The 19,909-nt window shown below is 42.2% G+C and overlaps 1 protein-coding gene across 1 annotated transcript in view; it reads left to right on the top strand.

Moving 5' to 3' along the window:
* The first annotated feature begins 4,424 nt into the window (after nt 1-4,424).
* The window catches only part of ANKRD33B (ankyrin repeat domain 33B), a 45,761-nt gene continuing 30,276 nt past the window's right edge, over nt 4,425-19,909 (top strand). Inside the window, exon 1 of the mRNA XM_085052139.1 lies at nt 4,425-4,926. Within this exon, the coding sequence (XP_084908265.1) occupies nt 4,501-4,926 (426 nt within the window). The 5' untranslated portion in view covers nt 4,425-4,500. The remainder of the gene's footprint in view (nt 4,927-19,909) is intronic.

The raw sequence follows: 19,909 nt of genomic DNA, 5'->3' as shown, positions 1-19,909 counted from the left end.
CTTGAATGCCTTCTTCACACATACCTTGCCAATAGCACACCTCCTGATGTTTTTTGACTAGGTTAATTGCACTTTGATGCCTCACAGCAGTTAGCCTGCTTACAGTCCTGCTGCAGCCCTAGCAAATCACCCCAATCAAAACTACATTATTATTACTGAGCATAACAAACAGGGGGTTGGATTTATTAGTCTGCTAGCCCTGCCAAGAACTCAGCAACCCCAGAAACCAGTTTGCTTACATCCCCGCCTGTGTTCTGTCTTCAGACTAACTTCAAGCCACCACTTTTTGGAGATGAAAGCAGTATGTCTTGAGGACCAGTGCAGGGGTTGAGAAAGTAATGCTGAAAGTCTCTCCCCAAAAATCAAAAAGATGCTGTCAGTAAAAAGCATCCCTTGTAGCACCTTGTTTCCCTTGGTGCCCATATTTCCTCTATGGACCATTTGTTGTGACCTTTGGCATGGACCAGGTTAGCACTGGGATGATGCTGACTTAGGTCATGCCACCAAACCTACTCCCCACACTGGCCTTTTGAAGGTTTCAGCTCCTCTCCCATCTGTGAAGATAGGAGGCTGCTCAAGAGAGGTTTCCTTGTCCTCTGAATGCTTCCTTCAGTGGGGCTGGTGGAAGTGCCATGGAAGAGAGCTCCAGTGTCCCCAGAAACACCTTCTGTGCACCTTCTCTCACAGTTTTTACAAGCTGCTCAACAGAGAGAGGGTGAGCTGGCTCTCGTGTTTAACACTGTGGTATTGCTGTGACTGCAGGTCCTGCCAGGTAATGAGATGCTGCTCCATCCTTTCACCTGCTCCCAGCACAAACCTACAAGGGTAAAGAGCCAAATGGATGCAGAAAAACCTACCTGATGTGCCACCAAGAGTTTGTAAAACCCTTGGATCACTGAAATTGCTGAAGTTGCCAGTGTGTGGGAATACACCAGGAGGGTGCCTAAGCAGCCCAAATGTCTTCCCAAAAAATGCTAGCTCAGGTTCAGATTTTCCTTTGGCAGATTTTTACAGACAGATCAACTAAGGAAGAGAGAAATAAACTCTGAATTTCAAAGTGAGTGTATAGATGTCAAATGGGTTAAAAAAACCCCATAAACAGACTTCTTGTTATTCAGAAATTTCAGACACCTAAACAATATAAACAACCAAAACTAAATATATTTTATTTTATTTTATTTTGGAAACCAATGCTTTTGTAGTGACTAGATCTAATCTTTTAAAAATAATGGCAATAGCTTTCAGTGTGCTATTAATTTTTTCCTTAGGTTAAATTGTTGAATATGAGAAGGGCATATAAAACTCACAGAGTCTTAGTATTTATTTTACTGGTGTCTTTACTATTGCACATAAATCTCATTAAATCTCAATTTCAGACTATTTTATAAATTGAATGACTTACAAACCTAATGAGGCAAACTGGGAGCATTCCATGCTGTAATCATTCCAAAATTTGGTTTCTTCAAGGGAAGGAAGCTTTGTCTGCGTAGGGACAGGTGGTATCTACTTTGGGTGTTTTAATTTCCTGCCTTGGCAATTCCCAGGAATAAATTTTGATGAGATACAGATGATGATAATGACTAATAATTCTGGGGTATTTGCTTTAAGATGATAATGTTTATTGCTTTGCTTTTGATACAATGTTTATAAATAGCAGCATTTAACTTCAATTATATTAAGTGGTTTATTTTCCAGAGGAGAGGTTGAGGCTGTCCTCTTACAAATGTCATGAAAATGTGGTTTTTTGCTAATTTGAAAGAATTTGCAGACTTACACTATGGCCTTTCCCCACATTCTTTTAAATTGATTTACATACTGAAGCATAAGTGACAAGAAACCCAGTTTGTTACATACAGGCTGTGTCACTGAAAGAACTGAGAAACCAGATGTCATCTGCTTTACATCTATAACTGTGCCCAAGCAGGGTAGCCTTGGTGGGAACCTCTGTGTGACAAGACAAATGCCTGCATCAGCATCTTAAGGAGTCATGTCACAGTTTATGCCCATTTAGCTGCACCCTTCTGTGGCAGCTTATTGTTAAGCTGCATGTAGGTTAAATAATTTGAAATACCATCTCAATATCAGTTGTAAAAGTGAAAAATTCAAGGGGAAACACCATGTCTGCCCTGTTGCAGCCTGATACCTTGCTTTGAAAGCTCGAGCAACATAGAAGTATTCTTTGAGAGAAGAGATGAAAGTGACAGGCTGAGGTGAGAGAAAACAGTTTTCATCTCCAAGGTCCCTGCAGAACTACTACACCTATGGGAGAAAACGGATTCATTTCTCCTCTATTAATAAAGCCAGTAAGGTAAACTCTAAACACAGAGAGAAAAAAGGATGACTTTTCAGAGTCAAACCTTTTTCCCTATATAACTGTGGTTTCCTTCTAGTTATTATCAAGGTTTTCCAAGGTTGTTTTTTGTTGGAGTTTTTTTCCTGTTCGAAGTCATTGATGCCTGCCTATTCCATATAACTTTCTAAAAAACAGTACAGTAATAAAATTTTCATTCCTCTGGAATGATTTTATAAGACAGAAACAAAGCAAGTATATTTGATAAATTAATTCATAAAGATGAGGTGAATCTTCCCAAAAAAAGGTCTTCATTCCCCTGTAGTTAGAATTATTTTGGGGATTTCTTCTGCTATTTGAAGTTACTAAAGCCAAAAGTCTTTCTGGGCTTTTAGGGTGAGTTTAGGATGAGAAAACTCAGATGATCCCCGCCAGCTGCAGGATCTCAGACAAAAATGAAGTTCAAAATACAAGTGCTATTCTCAGAGGTAGCGTTCTGTGGAGCAGTGTATTGGCCACATTTACTGAGAGGAAACAAGAAGTTGAATGAATGGAGGCCTTAAACTCTGTGAATGCAAACACTTAAGGAATGGATAGGCAGTAAGTATAAAAAGTGAATCCTACAGAGCTGTCATGCTGCAGGTAGAGACAGCTCAGGAGCATCTGATTTGGGAACAGACACACACAGCAGCACTGGAGTTAGGGCTTGTCTTTACCCAAGCAAATTATGGGAGACAGGAAGCATGAGCATGGCTGGTAATATGCATCAGCTATGATCTCAGAGGTGTCTGGAGGTGAGCAAATAGTTTAATCTCCTTCTTTCCCAGTTTAGCTCCTTTGCAGAAGCAGCCAATCAGGGAGCTATTTAATACTAATTCTGCTTACAGATATCCTCCTGCTGGGCACTGGGATAACCTCGCCAGTTAGGATTCAGCAAGAAGCTGCTGGGCTTTGTACCACCCATCAAATCTGGTTTACACAGTGTTTTCTTGAAAGACTATAAACACCTACTGTTTGGCCCCCTTTACTCACAGTTACATTTTACTTTTTACTCCTACCTTCTTTTGGTGTAAAAAGTGTGGATCATACTCTGCCTCACCTCATGAAGAAAAACCAGCTTGTTTCTCTCCTGTCAGACAGACAGGGACTTGGATGTTGGACATTTGCTTGCTGAAGGATGTCAGATACATGAGATTCACTTCAAAAAGCTGTTGAAGAAAGCAAATATCCTATTTTGTTGGCCAAAGGGCTTCTCCCCACTGTTTCCCTGCCAGAGAACGGTGCTGATCCATGTCATTTGAATGGGAAAAGAGATTTTAGAGGAACTGTGACAAAGCAGGAACTCAATTTATACATGCATTATTCCTCTCAACCTAATCTCCAAATGCCTTCCATAAAAAGTACGTGCCTGACATCTCTACAGTGGATAAAGTGTCAGGGCTGATTTAATGAATTACTTGCTTTTAAATCTCTGCTTCAGAGCATGGGAAATCTGTGCAATCATTCCCCTTAGTTTCAGCACTTATTTCAAAAGGCGAATTGCTCACAGCCTGGCTGTATTCCTGAAAAGTTTTGCGCACATCGCTGCAGTCGCGGCTCTGGGGACGGTGCAGAAGGACCCGCCGGCCCCACTGCCGCCTCGGCCACCCGCGGGTGGGCTGGCAGAGGGACCCCGCGGAGCAGCGCGGCGGAGGGGCGCGGAGGGTCCCGGGGGAGCTCAGGCGCTCCTGTCCCGCACCCGCAGCTCGGTGCCCGCAGGGAGCAGCCGCGGCAGGGCAGCTCCCCCCGCACGCCGCCCCGGCACGGCGCCCCGCCGCCAAAGCCGAGCCCCAATCTCCTCACAGCGATGCTGAGCGGATTACGGGCCGGGAGTTTGACAACTGCCTGCGCTCCCCGGAGCCGCCCTGCCCGCTCGCAGCCTCTCCCCGCTCCCTGCAGCCTCTCGCAGCTCCCCCGGGCCGGGCCGGCGGCGCTGACCGGCCCCGCGGACCTTCCCCGCAGGCGGCGGCATGCCCCGGCCCGGGGGCTGCGGCGGGGCGACCCGCAGGACAGGCTGACACCTGCGTGAGGGGACAGCGGCTCCCGAGCCCGGCGAGGCGAGGCGGAGCGGCGAGGCTGCTGTCGGCGGGGCAGCGCTCGGCGGGCGGGCAGGGCGGCAGCCTGGAGCCCTGAGCGCCCCGGCGCAGCTCCCGCGGCCCGGCGCCGCCGGCATGGTGCTGCTGTCGGGGCACGGCGAGCAGCTGGCCGGGGAGCGGGTGTGCCCCGCGCCCGCCGCCCCTAAGGAGATGCCCGGCGCCGAGGCGGACAGCAGCCCCGAGCAGGGGGCGGCGGAGGCTGCCGCCGAGGAGCCGGACGAAGAGGAGGAAGAGGAGAAGGAGGAGGAGGATTGCGAGGAGTACGAGGACTTCTCCGAGCTGCCCGACACCTGCAGCATCGCCTCGGACGACTCCTTCTACCCGCCCGGGGGGCTGGACGACGACGACGACCTGTGGTCCCTGGAGGGGGACGAGCGCGACAGCCCCGAGGCGCTGAGCCTCTTCCGAGCCTGCTGCACCAACAACAGCATCGTGCTGAAGGCGCTCATCCGCCAAGGCCCCGAGGAGGAGGAGGTGCGGGAGGCCGACCGCAACCGCAGGGTGAGCATCCCCGCCGCGCCCCGGCAGCGCGGGCATCCCGCGGGCATCCCACCGGGCATCCCGCGGGCATCCCACAGGGCATCCCGCCGGGCATCCCACCGGGCATCCCGCCGGGCATCCCACCGGGCATCCCGCCGGGCATCCCACCGGGCATCCCACCGGGCATCCCGCGGGCATCCCGCGGGCACAGCAGCTCGGCTGCCGCCGCCTGCGCTCCCGCCGAGCAGCAGAGCCGGGGCAGCAGCCGTGCGGTGCGGAGTGACGCCTCTCTGGGCTCCGGGAGTGCTGCTCTGCAGCCCCGGGGGGGACGGGACCCCAGACTGCGGGGAGCAGGGAAGGGCGTGACCCTTCGTCTTGCCAGCCCTAACTTTCCACCTTTGGCTGAGGAAGGGTCCGGTTTATGGCATTGAGAGAGAGAGAGGTTGCCATTCCGGTTTTCCCGCGATGAGTTTTGAATTGGTTCTTGTTTTCCCTCAGTTTACTGGGGAGGGAGAGTGGCATCGCTGGTAGTGGTTATGTTCGACATCAGAAAACCTTCCTCTTTTCCAGGCTGTTCCCCCCTGCAGTACTTTATAATGTTCACCTTGAAAATCTGAACTACCGATAAAAGTTTATGCGTCTTGGTTTTTGTTCTGTTTTGTTTAAATTATTTTTCTTTTTTCTTTTTCCTTTAGCTCCCCCCAAAAAGTAAGCTTGTTCCTGGTTCCTAGACTGCTAAGCAGGGCTTGGGGTATTCCTGTGCTAAAGTCAGAGTTTTTCATAATTCTCCTCGTGTTTATTTTGTTGCTGACAATCTGTTTTCGGGGTTTGCGTCAGTACAAGGTTTGTGGTTCAGTTTTTGCCTGTTACTTAGTCAATTGCAGGGTCAGAAGTGTACTTCACTAAATCAGAAGGTGAAAACTTGGGAAAGATTTTCTGATTAATGTGTTACTGGGATGTTTGAACAGCAATATTGAGGATTACCATATTAGTACAGTTTGTTTTAAACCTAAGAAGTTTTCTTTGCATAAACAATCTGCAAAAAAAATCTGTGACTATTCTGTGACAGCAGTGTTTTGAAAGGAAACCTGTCTTATTTTAATTGGGCAAGTAACTTGCACATTCTGGCTACATAAGTGGTCTTTGCATTGAAAGAATGCCACAATTTGTGTTTGGTTTTGTCTGGAGAGAGGCTTTTCTGTGTCTTAGATATTTGTACTTGTAGGATTTTTCCTACAAATATCTTTACTTTCCCCTCCAAAAGACTGGTTTTAATACAGATCTTTAGTGATCTGACTTACAGTAAGTTTCTTAAAAAGACATAAAGTTGTATTAACACATCTGAGGGAGCAGCAACCTATAGCATGAGAGTGGGAATGAGCAACATAGGACAGAAACAACTTACATCAACTCCTCTGCCCAGGCCAGGATATGGTGTAGTTATACTTTGGTTGATAACCTGTAAGATCCAGTTGTACATTACAGGATATTTTGAAGATCCTGCAGATATCCTGTATATTAGTGCTGTGCCTGGGCTGGAGCCCAAACCCAGTGAATTCACCTGTTTGGACAGCCCTCCCTTCACCATCCCTCTTCCCAAAAAGCAAGTCGCTCTTTAGCTCTTCAGCTTCAGAGACAAGAGACAAAAGTTTGGTTTGAATCTGAAAACAAAGTGTATTTTCTTTGTTCATACTGTTAAAAACCCCAAAAACCAACAAAACAAAACAAAAACCAACAAAAAAATCTACTTAGGCAAATATTCAGTTTGACCTGAAATTAAACATTGGCATAAAATTCTGTTTTCTTATTTTCTTTTATAAAAGCGAAGTTAAAAAGGTTTGGAATTCAGCAACTTGTGAAGCTACAGGAATGATGTGGTAGACACAAGTTCAGTTTCTCTTTCTGCCTCTCTCACAGAAGTGCCCCAGTCACAGCAGTACAGAGCAGGACAGTCTGTCTTTTCCAGACAGATGTGAATGGGATGGGAGGAACCTTTTGACTAGGAACCAGAAACTTGATTCCGTGACACCTGCTTAGGGACATCATGGCAAATTCTCATTATTTCGCAAAGGAAAATCACTATTTTTAGAGAACTTTACCTAACAAAACAAAAGTTTCACTCATGTCTTTAGTTGCCCTTTCTGTGGACTTTTTTGTAGCTCTTGAATTTGAATATAAAGTCATTGGACATTCGGCATAAACAAAGTAATTTTACTGCCACAAAGTAACAGAACAAGTTACATATGCTAGTAATGCTAATAAAGTTTTTGGTTGCTGAAACTTGTAGTGTTGCCTTTCAGCACCCTATTTTGCCAGGATGATGTTTGTCTAGAACATTGTCTTTCATGCATTAGTTAGAAAGCTCTGTTTTTCTATTTTTTTATTCTCTTTCTTCTTTCTTTTCTTTTTTTTCCCCTCATAGTATGAACAAATAAGCTGAACTTTTTTTTCTTCCAAGTTTTAGTTTCTTTCCCATGAGGCAGGAGAGAGAACAAAGAACAACTTGCTTTTTGAGAAGTGGGATGGTGAAGCTGAGAAGTTGGCTGTCCAACTGAGTATATTAACAATTTTCACCATCCTGATTTGATAATCTCAGGTACATGTGTGCAGTACAGCTTCATTTTCACAATTTCAAAATCAGGTTTTCTTCAAAACAGACAAAACAAGTAACAAGTGATTGTAATAAGACAATACTATATTTTGATTCTGAAAGTAGTTAAACTCAGCCCACAAAATGTAACATGAAGAAACTTCCAAATGCCCTGAACTGGGCACTAACAGCCTGCTTTGTTTTTAATTAGTTTTATCTTGTCCCTAAAGTGTAAATGTATAAATTTAGGATGTAGAAGCAATTATTCCTGAAAATGCTAGGATCCAGAGATACCCTTAACTTGTTTTCCTCCCGCCGTCTTGACAAAATACATCAATTCTCTCTTTTGAGTCAATTTGCCAAGCCTGGATAGTGGCTTTTTGTGTCATTTCTTCAGAAGTGTATTTTCCCCATGGTCTGTTCATGAGCTGAAGAACATCCTACCAGGCACACATTCTCATTAAATTCACCTTTCTGCAGTAAACCAGACTCCACAACATCTGATTTATTAGTCACCACGTGTAGCCTGAAGATCTGTACCTTCCCTGTCCTGTTTTCATTACTGTCAAGACAACAACAGCTTATATATCACTGACTGCAGAGGATCCCCAAAGGGCTGATCCCCTCACCTTCTTTTTCATTGCTGTCTGTATGTGGAATCCTGAAAGACTGGATTGATTCTGCTGATTTCTTCTCCTTGCCCAAGCTAATACTCAAATATTTGGAAAATAACTATGACAGCATATAATGTACTGATTGTACAGAGTGCAGGGTGATGTTTATGTTTCATTCTTTGATGTTTTTGTATTTGCCTAGCAGTAAAGAGGGATTTGAAAATACATATGGGAAAATAAAATCATGGCTCTGATGATATTTCCTGACCTGAGACCATAGTATCATCTGGCTAATGGTGCTACTTTTCACTGTGTTGCATGGGGATTGGTTCTCCTTCCTCACCAGCCAAATTTCTAGAATTTCAGATATTTATATCTCATCATTTTAACATCACTTAATATCAAATTTTGCCTGGTGACCAGGATTATATTTATATTCAGAAAGACAGAGTTTCAAGATCTGGTTACCTAACTGCAGAATGCAAACAAATTTAGAAATTTGCCATGACAATAGAGAAGGCATTAAGAGATGGGGGAGAGAGAAAAGAAGGCAAAGAACATTCCCTTGCCAGATTGAAGATAATCACTGCAGCTGATCCGCAAAAAGGTTTTGTGTTGATCTTACATGTGATATAGCCCACATTAGCAAAAATGTTCTGCTGTAGTCTTTTTCAGTTTTTCCTTTTTTGTGTCATTGTTCAGTGAATCTTTTGTCCAGTTCCACAGACAGCTATGGCCATAACCATGGGAATGTTTCTCTGAAGGCAGCCTAGGCTTGTTTGTGCACTGCACACCATGAGTGGGTGTTTCAGAATGGCATCACTCACCCAGTTTCCTTACTGGATCCACGATGGTATCCCAGGCATCAGATATGTCATGTTGTCTCCTTGCCCTGTGCTGCAGACTGCTCCTCAGGCTCTGTACTGCCACAACACAACTGCTTCAGGCAACTCACCCGGTTTAGGGAGCATTACCCTTCAGAGTTTTTCACAGAGCAATGCACAGGAAATCCTCCATGGAGTTGGTACCTGGATTTGTCTTTGCCAAAAGGCTGGACTTCTGAAATTGCAACTGGTTGTGAAGGACAGGGAGACAGTGGTTCAGTTCCCACTTACTGTGTGAGGAAACTTTGTGCTGGATAATGCTTTTCTAGAAAGTCATGTATCACAAAAAGTGCCAGAGCTTGTGTAACACTCCATTAAGCCCTTTTTTTTTTTTTTTTAATCTTCACAATATTAACTTGTAAAAAAAAAAAACCAGGAGTCCAACATTTTGTGTTAAGGGATGAAGTTCTCCCTGTCACTTATTGCTTTTCAGTTTTCATGGCACACAGCTTTAGTTATCCCATGTCAGAAAAAGAATTTGAAGAACATCATCTGCTACAGTGTTCAAAATCTTTTTTTAAATTAATATTTTCATAGACAGCTTCAGTTCCTTTATATTATCTTATACAAAGTGTTGTCATGGTAGCAATTGTACTGAAACTTAACATCATGACACTAAACCATGAAAGGGAATTTTTGGGGATGAAAATACTTTTAAAAAGACCCTAAGAGCAAAAGTAATCTATTTTAAATCATTTTAAAAGTACAGAAATACTCAAGTGCAGTAAAAAATATCCCTGGAAATACATGTTAGGGCTTAAAAAGGAAGTGAGTAAGGTAAAGGATTGTAGTTGTCAAAACAAACTGGGAATTCTCCAAATACAGTAATTACAGCTCAAGGTAAGCCATCAGAAAGGAGTAGATAGAGCATGGAAAATATGAAGTGAGCTGGCTAGGAGGGAGTTTGGTGAGCTAACCAGAGCATGAACCGACTGATACAGGTAGGCAGTCAGGGGTAGCATGACAAGAGCATGGGCAGGTTAGCTGTCTGCCTGCTCTTGTCTGCATTCGTCTGAAACGTTAGGTGAGCAATGCCTTTGTAAACCTGGCACAAGGAGTTATCCTTTAAAATAACTTTACTGAAGAAAAAGTATGTGCACAGCACATACTTTCTGTGGATTAAAGGGAACAGTAAGCACCATGAGGGTGTATAGCCACAAAGAATGGAAATGCAGGTCTTTTGCATACTGCTGGAAATGCATGGCCAGAGCAGACTGTGTCCTCCATGGAGCTGACAGGTAGTAAGATAAAATTTGTACTTAGTGTCAAAAGCAGCATTAGGTAATAGATGCAACCTTTACTGAAATGGACAGATGCAGGTCTGAACACTACATGAGAAAGTTTTGCAAGTTTAATCTAGTTTCAAGTGGTTCAGCTTTTAGAGAAACCAATGAAGAGTAGTTTCCTTGAAGAATTGTGACGAATTGTTTAATACACAGTGTATGAAACAGGAGGGATGTTTTTAGTCTGACAGTAGCCCAGGAGTAAAGGTCACATCAATCTTTAGTTCTGCTTTAAGCAATGTTTCACTTCAGTGTCTTAAATCAAGTATGTGGACTTGCAGGGCTCCTAAGAGGTGCAGGGATGATCCTGGTTACCCAGCTGAGTACAGGTTGACTCCAAATTTTAACAAGTATAGCCTAAGAAGACTGGTTGTCTGGGACAACTGTCATCAGTAATTATGACAGAAATATAATATTTTTTTAAAATAACACATGGGACTTCAGGATGCCTTACTGCCTTTTCCTAGGAGAATGTTTGAGCTTTATTTCACAGTGCACAAAGTGACACTGCTAATGCCTTCATCCCCTTTAGGAAATTCAAATTTGTGTTCTCATGGAGGAATTATTTGAGAAGGAATATTGGTAGTAAGATTCCTTCCTAAGATATCTCAGGGAAATTCTATTGAGGAATCATAGGAAGTTGAAACAGACAGCACTGCTGCAAGACATTTGATTGCTCTGAAAAATGGGTTCTGTTGAGCTTCAGTAGCCTATAGGAGGTACTGGGTTTCAAGTATGCTGGGAAAGAAAGTAGGTCCAAAAGCCCCAGTACTCCTAAATTCTTCAGCTCCAGTAGGTGCCAGAAATAAACAGTTTACTCATCAAGGCTTGCCTCTCAAGGCAAGAGCTCTAAGGAAAAGAAATGTTCCTGTCTCAGGCAGCAGGTTCAAAGCTGCCTGCTGAGAAGTACCACAGGAGCAGTGAGTTCAGGTGCCAGCTGTGATGGACAGCAGGTCTCCAGTGCCACATCTTGCAGCATCATCAGGAGCTTAACTCTCATGTCCTTTGGTCCTGCTGGTGCTGAAAGTGCTGACCTGGGCTGTGGCTCTTGGAGGCTCCCGAATCAGTCTTGACAGAAGGGAAGGCAGAGACATGGATGCTCAGCCCTTCAATCAGGGAATTCCATTTTCAGACGTGTAAGACTTGATTGCCTTTCACTCAGTCTGACTTGTTGCTGAGTTTCAGCTCACTTTTGCCTGTTCGCTTTTGCATGTGGCACAGAAACCACTTGTTCACATGAAACCCTTAATCACATGATCTTGTGTCTGTGCTTGGGAATATAAACTATGACAATAAGTAATAACAAATGTTGAACAAGGAGTACAAGTAATCAAAACGTCTATTTGGATCTATGCAGACATTTCAGCAGGTTCAAAATATGTTCTACTGCTCAAGAAGAGATGGACAATAAGATATAAAACTCCCAAGGTCCATTATACTTTTTGGAAAATATTACTGTGTGACAGAGACCAACAAAAGTCAGGTGTTTTGCTGTAATACTTCAGTATGTTGGCAGTACTTCATATTCACAGAGGAGAATGAGTAGGAGCTCTTGTATGACTTTACAGGTGTTGGTTGTTTCCCACCAGGTGAGCCGAATGTACATCAAGTTTATTTAAAATTATATTTCATTAAAACATATTTTTCTTCCTCTAAAGAGAAGTGATATGTGATCACCAGCTAAAATTCACTGTTAATTTTGAAACAAAGTTAGACTAGGAAGGTGTAAGCAGCCTTTTGCTTGTAGAAAATCCTGCTAGGTGAGTATGGGGGTGTGTGTGCATTGCCAGAGGAAACCATCTGTGGCACAAGAGCACAGGTGCAGCTCAGCTCACATACACCCTACTCAGAGTTAGCCTCTCTGGAGTGGACCAATGGTGACCACAGAGCCAGCATTTGGCCTGGATTTTCCCTGAATCCCAAGCTGTTCTCCTAATTTGTCAATGGTTTTTAAGCTTCTGAATTCAAATGCCCAAGCTAACATCACTGATTGTGTTATAGTTTTGGAAACCATTATTATGATTAACTGGTACTAAAATTGGTAAAACACCTACTTGCATGTGCTGTATGATATGATATGATAAGATAGCTTTCGATTAGGATACTATAGATCATAAGATGCTCTGGTTTTTCCCAAATTGGAATTTTGGTTTTTAATTTTGATAATTTTTCAGGTTCTTGCACTTTGTTTAGACAAGTTACTCTGTTTTGCATAGCTTTGGTGGAGGGGTGTTTAGAAATTGACATAAGTACTATATTGCCTGCTAACAATTTTCCTGCATGTTCTTTCTATGTTGTCTGTCATTACACTGCAGAATTAGCTTTATCTTTTGCAACTGAGGTAGAGTCGCACTAAAAACTAGTGGCAGATTTACTAAAAACTTTTCTAAAAGAGAAGGAAATCTCTGGAGAATGTGAAAACAGTGAAGAACTCCCACAGGTCTCATTGGAGACAGGAGTTCACCTTTAGTGTTTTCATAAATAAAGTTTCTCTCAGAAGGTTACCCTTTAAAATTATTTAAAATGTTATGCCACATAGGTTTGAATTTACCCATTTCTAAGCATTCTTTAATTAAATACAAAAATGGAAAACCCTCCAACCTGGGCTAAATGTAATCCTGTAGCATACTCAGTGTGTCACAGTAAGAAATAATCAAGTACTGTAGGAAGAGGATTGTCACAGAGTCTGTGGTTGCACATCTGGCAGTGAATTAGCAATTCAAGTAGTACCCACTGTGGGAAAAACCCACTATGTGGAAATAGTTCCCATTTTTCAATTCTATTATTTTCTATTATGTCTGTTAAATTCCATGGGGAGCAATTTGAAAGCTGATGCAAAACAGAAATGACTCACAGTTAGGCTTTTGTTGCTTCACACATTTTGGATGTACAATGTTCTGAGCCTGATCCTGTTATACTCTCTCACATATGAGGATTGGGGATTTTTTTCCTGTCTTTTGCATCTTTGCATCTCAGTACATGAGGCCTTGTCTTTGGGACAGCTTGTGTGTAGACAGACCAACTGCTGGTGACAAGAAATGCTGCCAGCAGCCACCAGAGCTCAGAATTTGGCTTGTGGAGAAGTTTTGAAGTTTTGTTTCTATTACTATAGGGGGGAGGCTTATGCAGAATCCATTGTTATTAGTTTTCTGAAGTGCAAAAGTGGCAGATAATGGAATATATTCAATCTGCTCATAAAAGGTGCCTTTCAGGTGGTATTTGGCCTCCTTTTTCCCTTTTTTTCTTTACAAAACCTAGATATCTTATTATTCATAGCTAATAGTAAGAAGGCTCAGCTCACCTGTTTAGCATTTGACTGGGAAGCACAGGAAGGATATCCATGTATTCATAAAAGTGTCTTTAAGTGTGGATGAAAGGAAAGGGAAGACTTCATTTGAAACGTGGTATAGTACTTCTGTTATCTGGAAGTATCATATGGGTTTGATAAAGGTTCCAAGAGAAAGTAGAGTAAAAACTCAGCTCATAAAGGGATTAATTTAAAATATTTTTATTTCTACAGAGTTTCCTGCAGAGTTTCTATATAGGGAATAAAGTAGCAATGGCTTGTTAGACAAAGAGTACAGGATAACAAGTCTTGGCCAGTTCTGGAAAATGAAATACCACACATATTAATGAAATATCACAAAGATTAATGAAATCTAATTGCTTAGACTTACAGGACCTTCTGAGCTAGTAAAAAATATAAACATAGTAGAAGAGTTTTCTGGTTACACTGAGACAAGCTATACTACACAGTACATGGCTAGAAGCATGGAACGCCAGCCAGAGGAAACTTGTGTCTGGGAAGCAAAAGGGTATTTCCCCTGCTGTACTGCAGGCACACTGCTGTTTCAGGTGAGTCCTGTCTGCAGGGAAAGCTGGGCAGCACAGTCATATCAGAGACACTGCTCCACCACACTGCTTCAGCAGAGCTCCCCATGCAGTGCTGCCAACCTGGAATAAAACACAGAATGTTCCTGGGGGAACAGCCTGGCTGGTGGTTTGAGGGGGCAGTGAAACCATTTGCCATTTAGTGGGTGACAGGGAAGGAAAACACTATTTCAAGGTCCCTGGCAATGCAGTGAAAGCCTCTTTCTTGTACCTCAGTGACAGGTACAATTCCCCAGGCAGACATTCTCCCACAGCCTGCAAGCAGTGTCTGTGTGAAAGGGCTAAGGCAGTTCTGGGATGCCCCATTGACCTTCTGCCAGCCCCAGGCAATGGGACAGAGGCCAAGCTGTGCTGAGTCTTGCTGTCACTCATGTGGGGTGGGACTGAACCTTCCTTGCTACCTATTTATGGCTGTGCTTTCTTTTGTTTTACTGTGCTGAAGCTGTATGGTCTGCAGGCATTTTGCAGTCCAGAAAATTCTTGCTCTTGAGAGGATACAACAAGGATGCCTCAAGTGTGAAGATACCCCTGAGCAGAACTGCCAGTGGAACAGGGGTTTGAACTGGGTACTAGATACATGCTAATCTGGCTAGTACTTTACTTGAATTAAAATAGTGTGTTTATTGAAGTCAGATGTCTCAGTGCATTTACAATACTTATGTCCATAAAAGATCCCATGAAGTGTATAGGATCCTTTACACATATATGGATACATGAAGCAAACATTGAAATATTTAATACTCAAGTCAGATATTTAGAAGCAGTAATTTTCTAAAGCACCTGAAAGGAGGTTGTGTTAAGGTGGGAGTCATCTCTTCACCCAGATAACAAGTGATAGGACAAGGGGAAATGGGCTCAGGTTGTGCCAGGAGAGGTTCAGGTTGGGGACTAAAAAAAATTTCTTCACTGAAACAGTGGTTAAAAGGGGAAGCTGTATGAGGAGCAGCAGAATTCACTTAATCTATTCAGCCTGGAGAAGAGGCAGCTGGGGGGAGACCTCATTGCAGTTACAACTTCCTCGTGAGGGGAAGAGGAAGGGCAGGCACTGATCTCTTCTCTGTGGTGAGCAGTGACAGGACTTGAGAGAATGGCCTGAAGCTGAGTCAGCACAGGTTTAGGTTGAACATTAGAAAAGGGTTTTTCACCCTTTGGGCACTGGAACAGCTCCCTAGGGAAGTGGTCACAGCACCAGCCTGACAGAGTTCAAGAAGCCTTTGGACAATGCTCTCAGACACAAGGTGTGATTTTTGGGCTGTCCTGTGTAGGGCCAAGAGCTGGACTTGATGGTCCTGATCAGTTCCTTCCAACTCAGCTTATTCTGGGATTCTGTGTAATTCTGTGATTAAGTGTTGGAACAGGTTGGCCAGGGAAGTGGTGTAAACATCCTTGCCCAGAAATGTTGAATAATGACTAGATGTGGCACTTCGTAATGTGGCTTAGTGAAAATAGTAGCATTCCATTGAAGGTTGGATTTGGTCATCTTTGAGGTCTTTTTCCAGCCTTATTGATTCTATGATTCTAATGTCAGCATCCCAGAACAAAAAAAAATGAAAAAAGAAAAAAAGAAAAAGAGATGGTAAGTAAATGTCAGCCTTTCTCTTAAAATTAATCACCCAAATTATTTTCTTCTAAGGCAAGAGATTATGAAATGTCTTTTACTTGCTATTGCCATTTTTTTTCTTTCTGTGGGCATTTTTAGCTTGACCTAGTTTATGCTTATTACAGTGAGCATAGCTGATTTATGAGCAGAGGCTCCATTCACAGATGGGTGCAGGCAGAGCTGAGGTATTCAGGTATACATCTATGGCAATGTTACTGTGCATTTCACAGATCAGAAATGTACAATGAACTTACCATCCTCTAAGGATCTGAAGTCAAATGAGAGGGAAAAAAACAACCCGAAGGTTTCAAGTAGGGTGATGCTGTTCCCCAGTGCTTCTCATATCTCAGGTCTAGCACTCTATCTTCTGCTGTTGTTAAAACTGAAATCCCACAGCTACCAGGTGTCAGCAAAAAGTGCTGTGATCTCTCTTTGGAGGTTCAGCACCTGATGCTAGGTCAGTAGGAGCTACCTTCCTGCAGGAGGTACACAGGCAATAACAGTGGGTGAAATAGATCAACACTGATGACTAAATGTCATAAATATGTGTGATGTGAGTGAAGATATCACAGAGAGGAAGGATTTTAAAAAATACATGGGTTCCTTTGGTGTCAGTGGAAAGAAAGAGTGACTCCAGGGCAGCCCATGGCAGAGTGGGAGCAGGAGCACAAGGGCTGCTCACAAGGCCACATTCATAGATATGAGCTAGTTAAGTGCAAAGTCCACTTTGTTTACCATTTGTGCATGTGTTACTGAAGTATATCTCTCCAGCAGAGAGAGCTGAGAGCTGCTGGCTCCAAGCTGGACTGCTGAGAGGGAAACACAGCCATTGTGTTTGAAAACTTCAGCATCTATGTCTCTGCACTGCCATTATTCTTTGGGCAGGTTGGATGTGCAGAAGGGCACAGTTCACAGTCTTGTAATGAATACCCTTTGTAAGCTAGCCTACTGTCATTGACCTGTCACTCTGCAGAATTTGAAAATTTAGGTCAAATATATTCAAATTCATGTTTTGAGAATTTATTAAAAAAAAACCAAAATGTTTTGAAAATTTTAGAAAAAAAGTCAGTACTGGTGTTCCTGTAATATAAAATAGTAACTGTAATTGCTGTTGTGAGTTTAATGTGTATATTGGCCCTTCTTTTCTGTTTACTCCCTGCCATCCACAAAACATTCCTCTGGGGAGGAGGTTTTTAAAATAGCGCTTAGTTACGCTGTTTAGATTTTGAGTACTTGCCTAAAAATACTGTATTTTTCTCTTTCTCATGTAATTTCTATTTCTAGTACAGTGGCTGCATCAGTTGTGATTTATTACTAAATTGTTAGTGTGTATCATAAATGAACTGAGAAGTAGAGCAGAGCCTGGACAATTTGGCAGCTTATCAGTCACAGGGGAAAGGGCAAGTGAGCTTTGTTCATGTGATGTAAACCCCAACAAAAATGATAAAATATTGTCAGCATTGCTTTCACAAACTTTCTCTTCCTTCCCAGAGCTGTCTCCTGCTGTTTCCTTTCAGATTTTAAGGGAGTGCATCTGGAATGACTCTATCTCATTATTGGTGGTACTGCAATCAATAATATAATTCAAAAATACAGGATTTTGAAGTCTACCTGTATTGGCTGAGCTTTCGCGATTATTGCTACAAAGCTGTACCAATTAGTACAATCATGTTATTTACAGAAATTCTACTGTAAATTCAAAAATCCAGGGCAAGATTTACAGATGTTAAGGGAAAGAAGGTGATTTTTGGCTGGTTTTTTTTATACCATTGTTAGTTACAATCAGTTAATTGCAACGAGCCTTCATTTTGGATATGTGGTATTGTTTGTTTCTTTCCAGAGATAGATTGAAGGTGTTGGACTCTGCAGGTAACAGGAAACAGCCTGCCCATAATTTTCAGGTAGAAATTAAAAGACCAGATCTGCTCTTAAAAAGATTTCCATATTACTAAGTATTATTCTCTCATTTTGTGTCAGAGAAATAGAAAAACGACTCCAAACACTGAGAAAACATTAAAAAATGTTCTGCTACTGCTTCTAGGTGCCTGATAATTGGGGGAGAAAAACCTAAGTTTTACCATTCTATCACTGCTGCTCTGTGGTCTCTAGCTAATAGAGCTATAGAGTTCTCAGAAAATATGGGATGAGAAATTGCAACATTTGTTTAGTAATTGTAAACCCTCTAATTATGTCAGCTTCCACTCCTCAAAAAAGAGAAAAGAAAACAAAATCCAAAGAGTATCTTCTGAAATCATAAGAAAGGCAAGCGGTTAATTGGAAGGTGCCCATATCTTATTTTTTTTATTTAATTTCTATTAATTTCTGTAAAAAATTCTTTCTCATTAATAGGAGTAAAGGAAGGTCTTAACAAACCTCCCTGTTGCTTTTACTACACTGTAGCTTTTCTACACAAACCTAAGTGACCTTAATTGCTATTGAATTAAAAGTTAAAGCCAGTGGAAACTGGCTACTTCCATCCTACTTCCAGATCAAGGCACTTTGAAAGAGCTCTGAAAATTTTAGCAGTAGTGATAGGGGAAACCAGGAATTACTTAGAAAAATTGATTATATATTCTCTGAAAAGATCTTAAGTCTAAGTTAATGTGAGTTTTTCTCCTTAAGCAAATGTTTAGGCCAGAGATATATGATGCAAAAAAGCACATATTGACAAGGTTATTCATGCCATAAAAATGTAATATGAATGAAGATATACAGAAAGTAAAATGCTGTTAAAGAAGTAATTTTCAAATCTGGGTGTACAAGTTGTTTTCCTTGTATGTGAACTTAAAAAGAGAAGGAAATTATAAGTTATTATAATTATTATAGTCTTCCAGTAGAGGCAAGACCTTGATATTTCCTCCCTGTGCTTTCTAATATGCAGCTGAGTAAGACAGGTTAGAACACACTTTTTAAAGGGGGAATGGGAGACATGACAATCCTGAATCAAAAATAGTAAGGATCATAACCTGTGAAAGAGTCTTTGAAGTCATTAAGGTACACATCCTTCAGTTTACTGCTCCTGTATGAGTCATTGCCTTTGTGCAGCTGATGCAATCTCACCTGACCTCTGTCTTCTAACTGAGGCATAGAAGTGGTTTTTGGCTCTCATTTGGTAGAGCTGGGCAGAGTCTGGAAGGCTTCTGTAGCAAGGGGAATGCTCTCTGTGGAATAAAGGGCTCAGAGGCTTTGAAGTCTACATAGTTAGTATATAATTGCTTACCTTTTTCAGAACAGAAAGTATTATTTGTACATTTCTTTGGCCAAAGAACAAGGTGGGAGTAGACCTAGGAAATGAGACATTTAGCACTGGATGATAAAATGCATATTAGAGGAATTAACAAAATGCAGAGCGGAAGGTGTAACTCTCAGTGCATTTGCTTCTAGAGGTTAGGGCTGAAGCAACAGCACCTTTGTAGATTTGGTGGTAATGAAGGACAGCATTTGTTGCTGCCAAGCCGTGTGTCCACCCCCAGGGCAAGAGGAAAGGAAGACTTGGCAGTAGGTTGTGCTGCTGGTATGCCTCCCAAGCTCTCCTGGCTGAGCTGCTCTAGTAGAGGGCTCTGTCTAAGCAAACAGGCTGCTGAGGGAGCTCAGCAGGGAGCTGGGAGGTTTAATGCTGCTCAGATTTACTGTCCTCAGACCATACATAGATGCATTTAAGGATGCTCCTTAAAGTCTGCAACCGAAGAAGAGAAGCTAGTGCTCCACATACTCAGTTGTGATGAAATGGAAAGAAGTGCCCAAAAAAAAAAAGGGCAAGATATTTACCATTTAGTGTCTTAATTGTGGTTGAATATGTTTAATCATCAATCAGATTTAGAAAAGCCAGCCTTCTGGTTTTGCCTCAGTCTCCTCTAAAACTGCTTGATTTGTCCTTGAGTGTGGCCTGTGAGTGACTGATAAATGGACAAGGACTAACATTAGAAAAAATGTTATTATTCCTTATGGAGTAGATACATAGTGGGTTTCGTTCAGTGTATGTAATTAGTTGCACAGCTGAGAGTTTATTTCAAGTCATATATTACTAGTAACAAAATATCAAATTTATAATAGAATATTTGGTTACACCAGCATTTACTCTCTTCTGTTTAAATACAGAAATACCTCTTCATCCCAGATTTTTATTCTCATTATTCCTATTT

Source organism: Lichenostomus cassidix, chromosome 2, assembly GCF_008360975.1.
Source record: "Lichenostomus cassidix isolate B80296 chromosome 2, HeHo_3.0, whole genome shotgun sequence".
Lineage (NCBI taxonomy): Eukaryota > Metazoa > Chordata > Aves > Passeriformes > Meliphagidae > Lichenostomus > Lichenostomus cassidix.
The sequence above is the reverse complement of the archived record's forward strand: the minus strand, read 5'-3'. Positions and strand labels throughout refer to the sequence as shown.